Source organism: Abramis brama, assembly GCF_963993115.1.
Source record: "Abramis brama genome assembly, chromosome: 2".
Classification (NCBI taxonomy): domain Eukaryota; kingdom Metazoa; phylum Chordata; class Actinopteri; order Cypriniformes; family Leuciscidae; genus Abramis; species Abramis brama.
In genome coordinates this window covers 63,969,485-63,986,795 of record NC_139964.1, presented here as the reverse complement: position 1 = coordinate 63,986,795, position 17,311 = coordinate 63,969,485, and the positions used below count along the sequence as shown (strand labels likewise).

The 17,311-nt window shown below is 37.9% G+C and overlaps 1 protein-coding gene across 1 annotated transcript; it reads left to right on the top strand.

The window, feature by feature from the left end:
- The first annotated feature begins 561 nt into the window (after positions 1-561).
- slitrk6 (SLIT and NTRK-like family, member 6) lies at positions 562-17,100 on the top strand. The gene is made up of 2 exons (XM_084100488.1): positions 562-967; positions 13,290-17,100. Exon 2 carries the CDS (start codon positions 13,310-13,312, stop codon positions 15,755-15,757), a length of 2,448 nt encoding a protein of 815 aa, XP_083956614.1. The 5' UTR covers positions 562-967; positions 13,290-13,309; the 3' UTR covers positions 15,758-17,100.
- The last annotated feature ends 211 nt before the right edge of the window (positions 17,101-17,311 follow it).

Below are 17,311 nucleotides of genomic sequence, written 5' to 3'. Positions count from 1 at the left end.
CTCTTCTTTGGAGGATGAGTAAAATTGATTGCTTTTCAAAATTATGTGGTCACATGACCAAATTATTCTATAGTTTTCCAGAACAAGGGGTGGAACTACTTCCCCCCTGGCACAAATCACCCCACTCTCCCCTATAGGGATTCAAACGAGTGAAATGTCTCATATTGTGTAAAAACATGCCCCGCCGTAGGCTATTTTCCTTGGACATATGTTTTTTTTTTTTTTCGTAGTCAAAACTTTAATGTAGCCTATGATTCAGAAATTAACGTTTAACAATAAACCTCACTGCAGTAAAAAAGTGCGACAACTTCCCTCAATTATTCATAAGGTAACAACATAACTAATGGCTGAGCTTCCTCAGATCTTTACACACTCCTGCAGAAGTCCTGCTCGCGCTGCGCAAGGATGCGTTCAGGTCTCTCTCTCTCTCTCTCTCTCTCTCTCTCTCTCTCTCTCTCTCTCTCTCTCTCTCTCTCTCTCTCTCTCCATATGGAGTCACGATAGCTCCTTTGACTGTACGGAGGGAGGAGCTCTAGCGAAGTGAAGCTCCAGCACAAGCTCATTCACTGGGCAGATCGAGAGGCTAGAGAATATGTCCATCATCATATAAGACACCGCGGGGGTCAGGCTCTCTCCGAAGGATACTGAATTGTAATCGCGGACTTTAACTCTCAACCACTGGACTATTTGTGAGCTGAACACTAAGACGTGAAGCTCCCCCCAAAAATGCGGAAAATCGTTACTGGACACATGAGTAAATAATAAAACAAATCATCATTGCGCGATGGACAGCTGAGGGCAAGTTGGACCTGGACTTGTTCCATGCGTCTTTTTGCGCGGTGGGCTCTTCCGTGCCAGGGAAGCCTTTTGAGAAGTGCTGCAAAACTGGGTGGTTTTGTTTGATCCACAAAAGCACACATAACTTGGCCAAGTGGAGCTACAAAGACTCCTGCGCTGCGTAATTTGGGTAAGAGTGGCTTACTAATGGCACATCCGAAGTCAAAGCAAGCAAAGTGTGATTATTCCATGCACTTCTGTCTCTTTTTCTATAGGACTGAAAGTGATCAGAATGAATGATTGCTTGTATCACGGCAGATGAGATCGATTTTGTATCATTTAACGGTCTTAAACATTTGTTAAAGATTTAAATGTTGGCACAAAGCCTAGATTGCTAAATGCACAGCACTTGTTTGCAGTTATAGGGTATGCTAGTTTCCAATGCACCTCCTCTTATAGCACAGCATATTTTAATTTTAATATGAAAGTATTTCAAAAGTATAATAGGCAGTGCTAATGTAACTCTGTCTCCTGTGATCTCAAGGACACCTTGTAAGGTTTATTTTACTTATTCATTCCCTGCAAATTCAATCCCTGTAAATGAAACTCAGGTGACTTCATTGTGATGTAGCCGTCTGCAGCACAGATGCTCGCCTTCAAAGTCACATTTACACAAAGGCATGGACACACACACACACACACACACACACACACACACACACACACACACACACACACACACACACACACACAGCCAGACATACCCACACACACAGACAAGTCTTAATTTAATGTCTGGAGAGGCAGTTTGCAGCACCCTCTCTAGATGCTCAAGAGATATTGATATGCAGAGTCCACATTAAATCTATCTTGATGATTAGAGAGGTTTAAACTAGTCTGGATGCATTTGTTAAAGAAAAACATTGGTTTGTGCACATCTAAACATTTGCTGTTGTTGTTGTTGTTGTTGTTTTAATGAATGCAACACACAGGATAAGTACATAGCTATAGATATATGCATTAGGATTAATGTGTAGGATTAATATGTCTGGAGTCTGGTCCTTTTATTGTTAAAAACAACATAGAAACATTGTTAATATGTGTAATGGCTTAACTGGCAGAGCGACACCAGGGATATGAGCTGATTAAACGAAAATCACTTTGCATAAACGTATCTGATCAATGCATACATGTGGGCAGCATGCTGATATTGAATTCATTTTTCCATTAACAGCACTGATTATGAACAACATTTCAACTTTTTGAGGTCTTGGAAGACCCCAAGTATTTAACATGAACAGATGCAATGCATTTTCACAATCTAACATTTTCCGACACACATGTACAGTACATGCCAATTATGGTTTGTTTTATTGCATTTATATTACAGTATGTTTTTGCATGCATCAATTACCTCAAACAGAATCAATACTATCCTTGTACTCTTAAAAATAATGTTTCCAAAAAGGGGGGTTTGTAGCGATGCAATGGATCCACCAATTTTGTTTCCACAAAGAACCTTTCAGTGAACAGTTCCTAAAAATACCATTTTTTCTAAGAATATTTCAATAATCTGAAGAACATTTTTCACTTTAAAGAACCTTTTGTGCAATGTTCCAAACCTCTATTTTAAGAGTTTAGATAACAGTCACATATGCAATATAACAGATGGTTAAAAGCATCAATAATATCAGTCTAACGGTCAGAAGTACATATTAAAAATGAATTGTGGGTAAAATTAGAGATTTGACATGTTTTTAGTAAAATCAACAGAACATGAGCATTAAACAGTGTACTTTTACAAATAGTGAATGATCGAGTGGGCGAGTTTATTAGCTTCACAGGACTGTGGGCTTTTCTTTGGCCTCTGTTCTTATATGTGGGTGTTGTGGCGTCTCCCTGGGGCGAGCACATCATTTCCTCCATAGTGCCACAGACACAATGAAGGGCCATCTGCGCTAGCCCACTGATTTGCGCAGGGTAAAATGGAGCGTCACTGATTCACTCATCCCTTTGCCCCGAGCCCAGTATCCACTCTTTCTCTTCATCTCTCCATCCCTCATTCTCCTGCGCTGGATGTTAAGGTCCCCCCAGTGACATGCTGCGGATGGCAACCTGCAACAATCTGTTGTAGGTTACTTCCCTTTATGGAGAGCTATGTGATTACATGCTCGACAGTGACACAAACATCACCGGTGCGTCAAAACAAGCGCACTGGATCTCGATACCTGGCAGAATTATGTTTGCATTTTACAAAGTATTGAGGCAGCTCTTGATTAAAATTATACACTTGATTAAAATTGTACCAATTAGGATTTCATTGTAATGAGAATGGGATTTTTTTAGTGGTGCTTGTCAGTTCAAATGCTTCAAAGTGTTGCTAGGGCATTGCTTTTGGTTGCTAAGGAGTTTGGAGTGATTTTTAGTGCATTGCTGTATGGTTGCTTACCAGCCCAAGTTAAAAGAGTTCACCCCCATGTCTCTAGAAATGGCCCAGGTCCTTGTCTGTGTGGGAATTATTTATTTGTTTATTTTTTTGCCTGTTTTATCGACCACCTGGTCGAATTGCTTCGAAAAGTAAGCACACAACTGGAGTCCTTGTCTGTAGCTCAAATGATGCTGGATGAGTTGTATCCCAAATGTTAGTACTTTAAGCAAACCCCTAATCCATGAGTGATGCTTGCCACGCTACTAACAACTATTCTCAACTTTGTTGGGAAGAAATGCACCTGCAGTATCAAAGGCTCAGTGTCTGTTGATGAAAACAACACTGAGAAAATTAAATCATCGATCTTCTTTCCCTGTATTGAGATAACGGTTGCCCTTGTAAATACATGTGATTGTCTAGAGGATTCACATTGTGCGGTTAGAGGTGTTAGATTTATTGATGCTGGGCAACATTGAAATCCTTTTTTTCCTGGCCAAATTGAGGGGAAAAACTGGAGAAGAGCACTAACATGAACAAGCTAGAGATGCACAGATACAAAATATCTCCCGCCCGTTACCGACAGCCGATTCAGAATGACATCTGTCGATACCGATAGTTTGATCTCTCCCAAATAATTCTGCAAACTATACAGGGAACCCTCTCATTTAGTACATACTGTAATATTAGAGGTTAAAATTAACAACACAAGTATTATATTCAGCTGGTATTTATTTGCAGATATAATAATTACACTCAAATAAAAACTGAAACGTCTGTATGCAACTCGGTTAGTTTTCCTAACCACTTGTGTTCATGACTAATTTATTCAAGCATACATATATAATTAACAGTTAATAAGCTCCTCTTTAGTGTGTTTTTTTTTTATTTTTATTTTTTATTATTTTTTTTTATAGCAAACTAACCAACTGTGATCTTTGGATAACTTTCCTGATGTAAATGCAACATTAAATGGATAGTTCACCCAAAAATGATTTACTCACCCTGAAGCCATCCTATGTGTATATGACATTCTTCTTTCAGACGAATACAATCGGAGTTATATTAAAAAAAATGTCCTGGCTCTTCCAACCTTGATAATGAGAGTGATTGGCTGTATGCCTTCACTGTAAAAAAAATGTAACCCTCCCAAATCAAAAATTTCAAGTGACCGATAACATCTAAATTTTTCAATTGGCCCAAGTGAAATTCTTGTTGCAATAGTCTGTTAACATTGGCTCAATGAGAAATAATACGTCAGACTAATTGAAAAATTTAGATGTTATCGGTCACTTGAAATTTTTGACTTGGGGATGTAATTTTTTTTTTCAGTGTTTGGAAGTCCATCGAAGCGCATCTATTTACTATTAAAGAGCTCCACGCGTCTCCGGCGGTTAATAAAGGCGTTTATTAGACGTTAATAAACGTTTGTGTAAGAAAAATATCCATATTTAATAATAAATAATAATATTATTAAATAATAAATACACGACGTAATGACGAACGCAGTTGCCTTGTTTGAACCGCGAGAGGCGTCAATTGGCGTCATTACGTTGTGCGTCAAGTTCAAGGGTTACTCTTTTGGCGTAAGTCAATGTGTACGGCCGTCTGCCGGAAGCTAGTTATTTTAGTCAATAAAGTATTAAATATGGATATTTTTCTTACACGAACGCATCGCTTCACTTCAGAAGACCTTTATTAACCCCCAGATACGAGCGAAGCACTTTTATGATGGATAGATGCGCTTTGATGGACTTTCAAAGACAAACAGCCAATCACTCTCATTATCAAGCTTGGAAGAGCCAGGACATTTTTTAATATAACTCTGATTGTATTTGTCTGAAAGAAGAATGTCATATACACATAGGATGGCTTCAGGGTGAGTAAATCATGGGCTAATTTTTATTTTTGGGTGAACTATCCCTTTATTCACAAGACATTGTTCACAAGATCTTTTACTGACGCCTATACGTGGTTGAAACACTGATTGGGCGATTACATGACACATGATTCATTTCAGTAAGTTGTACTGTATCTTTCAACATACCTTCTAATATTCATTCATGTTTTTTTTTTCGTGCTGTAACTTTTATTAAAGAGGAAGACAAGACCTGAGGTGCTACAGCGATCTGTCACGTCCCATTTAAGAGCATCAAATGCCATTTATTGTTTGAATTTTGTGATAAAAATTGACCGAATTTGAAATCTGAGACTTATCTTTATCTTATGTTTCTTATCAGAAGTAACAAAGCACAAAGCTCTTTGCAATTATTGGATGGGGGCGCACTACAAATAATGTTTAGTGTAGGGAAAAACTCAAACCTGCAACCCTGGCTTGAACTACGGGTAATTCATAGTGTCAAACAGAGCCTGCTTTAACAATTTTTTAACTGTTAATGCGTTATTGTTGCATTAACTTGCCCTGAATTCAACACAAGAGTGATTTTCTTCACACACAGTATGAGTTGTAGTCTCACACATTTTTCCGTCCCCTTTTGATTGACAGGATATAATCGGTCATGATCATCGGCTGTTTCTAAACAATCGGCCAATGATTGGCCATCAATACATCTGTGCATCTCTAGAACAAACAATGAACCATTGTATTTTTATCAACTAACGTAACAAAGATTATTAAAAAACAGTAACAAATGTATTGCTCATTGTTAGTTAATGCATTCACTAATGTTAACTAATGGGAACTTATTGTAAAGTGTTAACGAATATATCTAGTTTAAAGTGCTATAAAAGGAAAACAGTTGGAAAGCTGTTAAAAGCGACGGCTATTTTATTAAATGATTACATCTCTGTAATATCTTCTGTGTTTGTCTCATTAGCTGCAGTCTTTTTCATAAGCTTCAGGCAAAAACGTAATTCACAGAGCTGAACGACGTGGACGCTCATATGATTAATCTAGAAATGCAGCACTATATAATTTTAAGATGTCAGCTCTGTGTCAGACCCACTGCTGTCATTCTTCCACTTCATTTGCTTCAGTGACTGAGAAAATTATATAAAGTTCTGAACATTATTTATATCTTTTTCTTGTACACATGTAAGCTAACACCATATTAGACAGACTGATATTATTATTTATTTTTTCTTAAGAACATATGAATGGTGCTAAGGTGTTTGGGGGGTTATTTATTAGTGCAAGTGCAATGTTAATTGGTCCTTCTCATTTTTTAGGTATTTTACAACCATTGCACAACTGGCATGAGTTTTGCATCAAAGTTTAATACTTTGGGTTCGGGGTTTGTTCAAATCACTAACCCTGAATATGAGCAACAGTGATGCTTGCTTTACTTTATAACCAATAAAATGGGATCACGGAAGCGTGGTCTATTAGAATAAACTGCAGTGAAGGGGAAAATCAAATGGAGAGCAGAAAAAGTGAGAACAACTTCCTGTTGTGATGCTAATTTGCAGGGAGAGGTACATCTGTTACATCCAGATGTTTGATTTTGTGAACGTATTTGGTTTCATCTGGTAGATCTAACGGCTAATTCCAGCAAAATAATTACGGCACATTTGTTGTGCAACACATTTGGAAGAAAGCACACAGCACTTCTTCCCCTCCTATAGCTGTGATAAATACATGCATATCATAATATGAGAAATTAGAAATTTGGTGCACAGGGATGATCTATAGGCTCCAAATCTTACATGGGCATCATAGGCACACTCACAACACTAATGCGGTTCCAAAATGTAGGCAACAACATGATGTTGTTTTCTTCACTCTTAATAATAAATGGTTCCATGACGAACCTTTAACGTCAAGTCAAGTCATCTTCATTTATATAGCGCTTTTAACAATGTAGATTGTTCCAAAGCAGCTTTACAATGATAATAGGAAATTAAAGTAAAGTGTTTTGGCTTTATAGCAGCTCTAGAATAAAGTTATTGTCCAGCTAAAGTTAGTTTGATTGATTCACTTCCGTCACAATGATCCTTAGTTATTAACTTAGGGGTCGCTAACACGACACCGTTTTAACAGAAAACTCTTAAGTTCTTTCTGCGCAAACTTCAAAAACGCGAACCAGTGAGAACGATGCCGATGGCGTGCACATGCGTATTACGAGTTCAGTCTATAGGTATGTGCGTTTGAATATATGTGCGCAGGCGTGTAGTCCTTCCCTACAAACCAACCCTCAACAAACTACTTGTCTGGCCTTAAAATGAATAATACAGAATTTGTATCGCTTCCACGTACCCACGCGAACCGGAATTATCCCGACAACGCTTTATCTGTAGAGAGGTAAAGGGAGGGGAGGGAGGCCTTCACAGGGATCCATATAACTTTTCCATTGCACATAAAGTTCTTTACAGTGGAAGTTTCTTTAGACTTGTAAAAGGACACAGTGACTGTAGCTGTTTCTTTGTTGTGCATCGTGGGTTTTGTGATAACAGATGGAATGTAGATGTATATTGTAAGTTATTCGATTGAAAGAGCAAAAAGGAGGGCTAAGAGACAATCTCCTATGAGAACTTGCAGTATACATATCACTGAGTCTGAGAAAGAACACAACGTCGCAGAAAAAGTGTAAGGTAGACAGGTAAATGCAGTTAACGACAGGTAAATGCAGTTAACTTTAGCTTTCTGTATGTTTATATCTTTTTGCTGTTTGCCATGTTAAAAAATAAAAATGGGTTAAAAATAGTTTGTGTACTGTGCATTTGTATGCTTATAAGAATGATTTTTGTTAATGTACTGGTCAAGGTCCATTTCAGTAAGACAGGATTTGAAACAGAGCCACTTTCAATTTATGCATATAAACTTTGACCCCAGGATCAAATGTTTTGTTTGTTTGCATTAAAATGATGCAGTCACCTTTTAAAAATAATTAAAACCCCAAATTAAAGTCCTTATGTTGTACCTTGTGTGTGGATAATAAATGAGTGTCCTGATTTTTTAACACACTTCTATAATGGAAGCTTACTAGACCTAAATTATTCTACCTGGAATGAGGTTGTAACCCTAACCGTATTGTCTCGTAAAAATGTCACGTTTGTCATGTTAAAAGACGGAGGACTGAATTGGTTTGACACCAGTTCCACAGGAGACATGAAAGATAAGACAATACTTGCAAAAGACTAGGGAAATTAAAGTTGTACCTGTCCTTTAAATAGCATATGGTAAGCAGATTATGCAAATGATGGGATGGCTTTGTGGTTTGGTTTAAGGAGTTGATTTGCTCCTCTTTGACAGGACCACCGCCATTGATTGCCATGCTTCATTGGCCAACCTTGTTCTGGTGGTGTTTCATTACTGATCAGATAAATAATGAATGACCAACCCTTAGAATTGTGTCCGAGACAGCAGCTATTCTCTCAAACTGCTCAAGCAAGACAATGCCTGCTGTCTACAAACAATACTTCTCCTGGGCCTGGATCAAATATAATTTCCCTTGCAAAAAGGTTAGCGTCATGAGTTTCTATAAAGATTCAAATGAGCTCCAAATATAATAAATAAATAAATAATTACAATGACCCAAACACTTTTACTTTGCAATTTGCAGTTAGCTGCAAACTAGCTCGGTCTAGATTTGCTCCACTGGGCAGCTGGTAGAAAAATCTGCTTGTGTTGCTGTAGGGTTGCAAGCGATTGGAATGCAGCATCGCAGGTAAACAGCACATGGGGCCATACAATTATTACTTTTTTCTTGCCTCAAAACAAAAGACACTGAATTGTGATAGTGGAAGCGAGAAGCACGCAATATATTTCCTCTGTTATGGATATATGAAGTGCTCAGCTACATACAAGTTCACTAGAGTCCTACAAAATAGCCTTGAGGGTTATTTTTATTTGCTTTAATTTATTTGAACATTTCACGGTACATACACCTCATATGTCATCAAACATTCACCGATGCACTGCTGTGATGGATTCTTCAATTGCGAGTCTTTTTATTCTGGTCTAATGTTCAGTGGAACTGGCAAATTTGCAGATCTATACATATCTTACAATATTTCATACAATGAAAATATCCTTCACTTTAAGGAAAAAGGTTATTTTGAGAACTGTTTAATGAAACCCAAAATGGTTATACTATGGCATCACTGTGAAAACCCCTTTTAAAACCTTTTTTTATATGTAGAGTGTATTTTGGTCACTGGCTGTATCCAAAATCACACACTATATACAATTATTATTTTTGTTCTTGCCTCAAAACAAAAGACACTGAATTGTGATAGTGGAAGCGAGAAGCATGCAATATATTTCCTCTGTTATGGATATATGAAGTGCTCAGCTACAAACAAGTTCACTAGAGTCCTACAAAATAGCCTTGAGGGTTATTTTTATTTGCTTTAATTTATTTGAACATTTCACGGTACATACACCTCATATGTCATCAAACATTCACAGATGCGCTGCTTTGATGGATTCTTCAATTGCGAGTCTTTTTATTCTGGTCTAATGTTCAGTGGAACTGGCAAATTTGCATATCTATACATACATATGTGTACAATGCAGTGGGGTAGATACAGCATATATGGATCTCTTCCTTTCTCACTGGTTACCGGGGCTTGCATATGTCAGCTTTGAAATTCAGAATTTCAAAAATCACAAATAAAATATGTTTAACATCTCAATTGTCTCTCTTAGTCTTAGACATCCTGGATAAGCATACATCAAGATCTGTCCTATTGATTATTCTAACAATTCATCAGTAACCTCAGAATTCATTTGAACAAAAGTGCATCGTCAATACTAAAGAATTAAGGTGGACGTATGAGAGTAAAACCCAAAGGAGATCTTTGTAACATCTTAATTGTTTCTCCAAGACAGCAAAGAGATTAAATAGAAAGCAAATGGAGACATTTGCTAAGGTTTTCTGCTTTTTTAGATTTGTATTTTTTACTGGTAAAAAGAACCAAAGTAATCTAATATGTATTTCAAAAGAGATCTCAACAGTGTCTCAAAATGTGCTCAGGTTTGACAAGATACCAAGTCTACAATTAAAAGATTTCAATATAAAATCAAATATTACATTACAATACTATCCACACTCATTTTACTACCCTATAATCCTTATGTACACTGTTAAAAATAAAGGTTCTTCATTGACATCTATTTTTCCATTAAAGAAACATGGAACCGTTCCATTGCACAAAAAGTTGTTTACAGTGGAAAAACGGTTCTTGGATTATGAAAATATCCTTCACATTAAGGAAAAAGGTTCTTTTGAGAACTGTTTAATGAAACCCAAAATGGTTATTCTATGGCATCACTGTGAAAACCCCTTTTAAAACCTTTTTTTATATGTAGAGTGTATTTTGGTCGCTGGCTGTATCCAAAATCACACACTATATACTAGGCGAAAAAACAGTATGTGACAACAGAAGTATTTCCGAATTCACAGTACTCATAAAAGAGTACTCGAATGAAGAAAATAAAAAGTACCCGGATGACTTCCGGTGAGATTCTGAAGTGTGCATACGATGGACACTTTCCTATCCCATGAGGCCACGGGAGAGGATTTGCGGATGGCAGTGAATCGACGCAACTGACGCTGGAAGGTCACATGATAATGACGAACGAATGGCGAACAAAGTATGTCCAGATTACATTAATATTACACACATTCATACTATATAGAACATACTGTTTTAGCGGTCGTGAAGCAATTACTTGTTCAAAATAAATACCCACTCAAGAGAGTATGCGACTTTGGACGCAGCCAATCAGAGCATGACATTGTTGAGATTTCTTCTAAAAATAGTGGATGTGAGATGATAGGGTCTATTTCTCAGTTTTAAAAAAAGTCTAAAGCAAAGATCTCCAATTGTACATTTAATCCCTTCACTATTTATGAGGAGTAACAATTGAGAGATCAAACATATCATTCGTCACTTCTCTTTCTTATGAGATGGCCTATGCTTTGGGTAACCGTGTGAGAGAAAGACAGAGAAATTTGCTGTATCAGGACAGATGTTCCCATGTGGAGCAGGTTAGACAGGCAGGGTGGGTGGAGATCTGAGGGATGAGGACTCACGGGTCGAGCTATATGTGCGTATGTGTGTATATAGATAGATAGTTAAGTAGATGGATATTAGGCTCTGCTTAAATGCATGAGAGCACAATATGTAGGCTTCACTGGCTCTTAATGGACCACAAATTCTCTCCTTACTGTCAACCACACACTGCTTGCTAAAAATAGGAATGGGACAGTTTCCCCCCCCCCTTCTTTGTCCTGTCATCTAGCATGACATGCAAGCATTAATTTTCTCCGCAGTTTTTGTAATCTTTTAATCTAATTTTATTTATGCCCCCGCCCCCTTCCACTGCCTGTCTACCTGCGTCCTCAAGAGAGACGACGAAAACCATCTTTGTTCTCTTCACACGCTGTGTTTGCTCAGAGCTGTCAGCGCACGCAGCCTGTCGGTGTCATGTGGCATGCCGGACCATTCAATGTTTGATTTCATGTCAATACAATTGGGAAGTCTTTCATTCCTCTAAGATTCACTGGGACTCTGGGGTGTTTTATGTTTCAGTTCATTTACATAGAACTGTGTTATGTTGCTTTAAATGACATAATAACAAATTATAGTGTGTGGTTATTTTCCTTCAGTGGAAATGTATGAGGAAGACGTTGCTATTTCATAACTTTGTCCTATATGTCTCTCATAAAGTTCCTTATAAAAGATAAAAATAAGCATATTAAACAACTGTTGACATATACTATATATAATTTACTCTGTAAAAAAATAAATATATGATCAATAATTTATGACAACATGTTTTTTACATTGATTTAACTCATCAAAATAAGTTAAGCAATTTTCAACTTTTTTTTATAAGATTCAACTATTTTTTTTTTAAGTCAGTTCAATGTATTTTAAGTTGAAATGACTTAAACATACAAGCTGATTGTACTTAAATTTAAGGCAGCAACTTTAAAATTAATTTGGATAGATCAGATCATTTGGTCTGGGACAAATTTTATGAGAAATGTTTGAGTTCATATAGGGATCTCTTACTTTTGATTTTCAACTTGAATATATCATTGAAACATTGGAGATGATCTTCATCAGTCCTGAAAACCCTTTTAATTAGTCATAGGAATCATTTTTATTTAATGATTCTTGAACTGATTCCTCTTGACAAGTCTAATTTCTTAGCAGTTTCATGAAAAGAAGTGTTTTGGTAATTTTGTGGAATGAATTTAGAAAAATAACTTTTTCTTTTTTTTCCAAATCATTAGATAAGAACTCATTAAACGAGTCATTCGCTGAGGAGTCCAGTTCTTGGCTCCTAACCAATACAAATAAGACACACAATATAGATCTACAAGATTAATGTGGAAGAACCTGTTCTTGTGAGAATGTTCATACTGAGGTCCTTGACTTGTGCAGTGTTTATGGACAACGTTCTTCTGTTTCATTCAAATGAATTCTGAGGTATAATTGTTGGCAGTATAGGACACATCTTAAAGCACACTCATCCAGATGTTAGAGGTAACAGGGTCAGGAAAACCAGTCTAATTATGCAAAGTCTCACAGGGTGCCTGCTGCTGAGGATTGATGTAAATTAAAAATCATTCAGTTTGTCATGTAAAATATAGGCTATGCATGCATACAAATTATTTCCCTTTGTTGTGAAAAAAAAGGTGAAATCATTTGTTCATTTTTTTAATTTACAAATTGCGTGGCATATAAGCATAAGTCGGTTTCTTGATTTGAATATAATTATCCCAATAATTTTAAATACTTAATTATTTCCCTAATGTGATATAATCACCACTATTATCATCATCATCATCATCATCAAAGACGCAACCAAATTATTCATTTAGGACTATTACAGTGTTAGTTATAAAGAGTTCTGGAGTTCCACTCACTGCTTGTATGCAATAATAAAATGCAATATGTTAGCAACACTTGTAATAGCTTTAATAATTTAGCAGCTTTGAATATCTGTTTATATGCACAGATTAGATTCCCGAATCATATCCTGATTAGTTTATTAGATTCCACACTGTGAACTTCCTATAATTCAGTGTTCTGCACATAGCTATTTTATGAGTTTGCTAACTGCTCTCAGTAATTACCTTTCCTTCTCTCTCCTGTGTTGTCTTTTTAGATATACTGAAGAAGAACAAAATGCTGGCCAGGATTGTTTTCGTTTGCTCCTTCTTTGCTGGTGCTAGTTTTGGAGATACTGAGTCTAAGGTGTTGTACGATGGAGCTTGCAAATCTTTGTGCACCTGTGAAGAGACAGATGGTCAGTTGTACATAAACTGTGAGAAGCGCAACATAAGCAAAATGTCAGATGTCGAAGTACCGTCAAATAAACCTTTTCATCTAAATCTATACAAAAATAACTTAGTGGAGTTACTTGCAACGGATATGGATGCTTTCAAGAACGTCGTCACCTTACATCTCGGTGAAAACAGCATACAGGAGCTTGAACCTGGTGTGTTCAGTGCTCTGGGATCCCTGAGAAAGTTGCACATAAACAGAAATTACCTGGTCATGCTGAAGGAGGACACATTTCACGGCTTAGTAAATTTGGAATACCTTCAGGCTGACACCAACTTTATCCGGGTCGTGGAGCCTGGGGCCTTCAGCAAGCTTGTCCGTCTTAAAGTTCTGATCCTCAATGACAATGAGATTGAGTTCCTTCCGAGCAACATTTTCCGCTTTGTGCCTCTGACACATTTGGATCTGCGTGGGAACAAGCTGCAGACACTGCCGTACGTGGGTTTCCTGGAGCATATTGGTCGTATCATTGAGCTCCAGTTGGAGGAGAATGACTGGGTGTGTAACTGCGAAATCTTACATTTAAAGGTCTGGATTGAGAACATGCGAGCGCAGTCATCCATTGGCGAGGTGGTTTGCAACAGGCCTGAAAATCTTAGGGGCACCTCTTTGGCTAGGGTCAAAAGGGAATCACTTTGCCCCTCTCATGCTGACATCAACCTCGAAGAGCCATCGAAGTCTCTAGACATGGTTGTCACCCCGTCCACTAAGGTTGTTCAGATACCGAATGCGAAAGATGATGCAAAGATACCTACACCTGCAAACGGCCTAGGGCCTTGTGTCACAGTGGGTTTTTTAATGCACTGTGAGGACCGAGGCGTTCAAAGGATATCTGATCTAGGCATTCTTCAACAAAGCCCTACCATGCTGGTTTTGACAGGAAATATGATACAAAGACTTTTCAAATATGATTTTGTGACATACGACAGTTTGGAATTGCTCAATTTGGCAAACAACCAAATAGACTACATTGACAATGAAACATTTCTGAGTTTGAGCAACCTGAAAAAGCTTCACCTTAATGGAAACAGGATAGAGAAAATATCTGCAACAATGTTTCTTGGCCTTCACAACCTGGAAAATTTGTACTTAGAGTATAATGTGATCAAAGAGATTGAGGCTGGATCATTCAACCCTTTGACAAATCTGAAGCTCCTGTACCTAAACAACAACCGACTCAACACTCTCCCTGCACAAATATTTCGTAATGTGCCCTTGGTGAAATTAAACCTAAGGAAAAATGTCTTTATGCACTTACCGGTGAGTAATGCGTTGGACCAGCTTAAATATTTGGAGCAGATTTATCTTGAGGACAATCCTTGGGACTGCACTTGTGATTTGGTCAGCCTCAAACAGTGGGTGGAAAAGCTTAGCAAGGAAACAGTGGTGGGTGCCATCTTATGCCACACTCCTAAAAAACTGTCTACTGCTGAGGTCAGAAACCTGAAGCATGATGTTCTCTGCCCCGGCTTGGTAACCTATAAGTCCTTACCTGGAGGCACCGAGGACAGTATCCCAGTCACGACTGCACCGGAGGGCGGCACCAGCGGCTTCTTCCGGTCAATTACAGATGCAGTGCCACTATCGGTGCTCATCCTCTGCCTTCTCATCCTCTTCCTGACCGTCATTTTCTGCGCTGCCGGGATTGTCGTGTTTGTGCTACACCGTCAGCGGAGACATGCCAAAAAGAAACAGGCCGAGGAGCAACCTCGCGAGAGCAGTCCCATCCACCTGCACTACAGCATGTATGGCCAGAAAACCACCCACCACGTAACTGAAAGGCAAGGACCCAGCATGTACGACGAACCTTCCCATAGCCCCATCATTCAGGTCTGCAGGAACCCCAGTTACTGCTCTCAGCACAAAGACTACGAGTTAGATGACTACGATAGCGATAAACCTAAGCATATCTGCCATAGCATCCTTGAAAAGGACAACGAATCCCTCCCTAACGTGAAGTTCAGGGCCGTCACCGACTACCCCGCTGAGTTTGTAAGTTTGGGAGATGCAAGCTCCTTGTACAAGAACATCTTAGAAAGAGAACGGGAGCTCCAACAGCTCAGCCTCACCGAATACCTCAGGAAAAACATATCACAGCTACAACCAGCTGTGGACATGCAAGTCCCCAACCACCACAAAGAGCTGAAACTAATGGAAACTCTCGTTTATACGAGGCCGAGGAAGGTCATGGTGGAACAGACTAAAAATGAGTACTTTGAGCTCAAAGCCAATTTACATGCCGAACCAGACTATTTAGAAGTCTTAGAGCATCAAACGACTTTCAACTGAGATAAGTACACTGTATATTTTGATTTGACAAATGATACTCCAAGTGCCTTGACAGTCCATTCTGATTTCTGATTTAGCCCAAGAGATATAATACAACAACTTTGGAGTAGAGGCAATTCTCATGATACAATCATTTGATGCTGACACAATGTCTAATTTCAGGTGGACCTTTAGCTCTAGCATGCTATTGGACATTGCAGATGATGGATTATACATTCTAACACATTTCCAATCACACAGAAAGAGTCACAGAGTTGGACAAGATTGGCTTTGATACCAGAACTTTTCTTTTGCATTGTGGTTAATGCATTCTCTTTATGTTTGCTACATGGTAGGGGAGACTAGCATAGAGTCACTTTACATTTCTATCTGTGTATCTCTTATTATGTACGTGGCAAATCTTTAAGCTCTGTTTATCTGTAGCAATGGAAGAAAACATGTTTTCTTTATTTTTCCCTGTCAGACAGAACATTTATGGTTAGTTAAAACATTCCCTGATTTGCTAAGCTTTGAATTAAACATGCCCAACACAGTTGTTGTTCATTAAATATTAAATAATGGTGGTACTTAGATCTCAAGATGTCTGAAAATTGTATTTTTTAATAAATAAGGCGTCATCAACAGCAAGTAGCTTGCCAAGTGGCTATTGTTTTGACCCTGAGGTCAGACTTTATGACTGGGCTCATTTATCATGCCTGAAATTGGCGTCTCACCTGAAATTATCAACACGCCTGGAGAGTTTGTTCAAAAATTATGTCATACCGACCCACTTGCTCAGACCTCCACTGCTTCTGATATGGACAAAAACTCTGCTGGGCATCCATGGAGAAAATGAAAAGAAAATAATTGCACTACTCAAAATGCTATTTAAAGGTGGTTGATGACAATCACGTTGTGGGGCCGCACAGTCTATGCCATTTTTTCCCATAGGAAAACTGAGTAGTGTAGCTTCTGGTTTGTAAAATAATGTTGTTTAAAGTTCCTTTCGACACGAATCATATTTGACTATTTTCTTTCAGCATGACAATTATGCAGGGTGTTTTATCTTCATTATGTGGCTGGAGAAGAAAAGAAAATATATATATATATCTATATATGTATAGAGAAAATATGCACACAAGTTATTGTGTTGAGCCTTGAAATGTTTTACTGTATAGAAGAGCACCATAGCTTTATTTTGTACAAGTGTGGATGAGAGTTATTTATTCTGTATATTTGTACATAATTTAACATTTATATGTTTGTGTGCCTTTAATGTGGTACCAATTAAGCTGTAAATAAAAAAAATAAAAATAAATTGAGAACATTGCAATATGTATGGTCAGTAACACAAATAGCATGGCACAAGTAAATAAGAAAAAAAACAAAAAAACAATGGGTAAAATAGAAAACTCATATTTTATTCTAGTGTTTCTCAAGGGGTTGATGACAATGTAAAAAAGGGTTGATAGCATCTCAGACGGTGTGGTGGGGTGTGGTGTGGTGGAGTGGGGTGGGGGGGTTAATTGGGGTTAATTAATACAATTAATTAAGCTCTCAGTTGTGCAAAGTTAA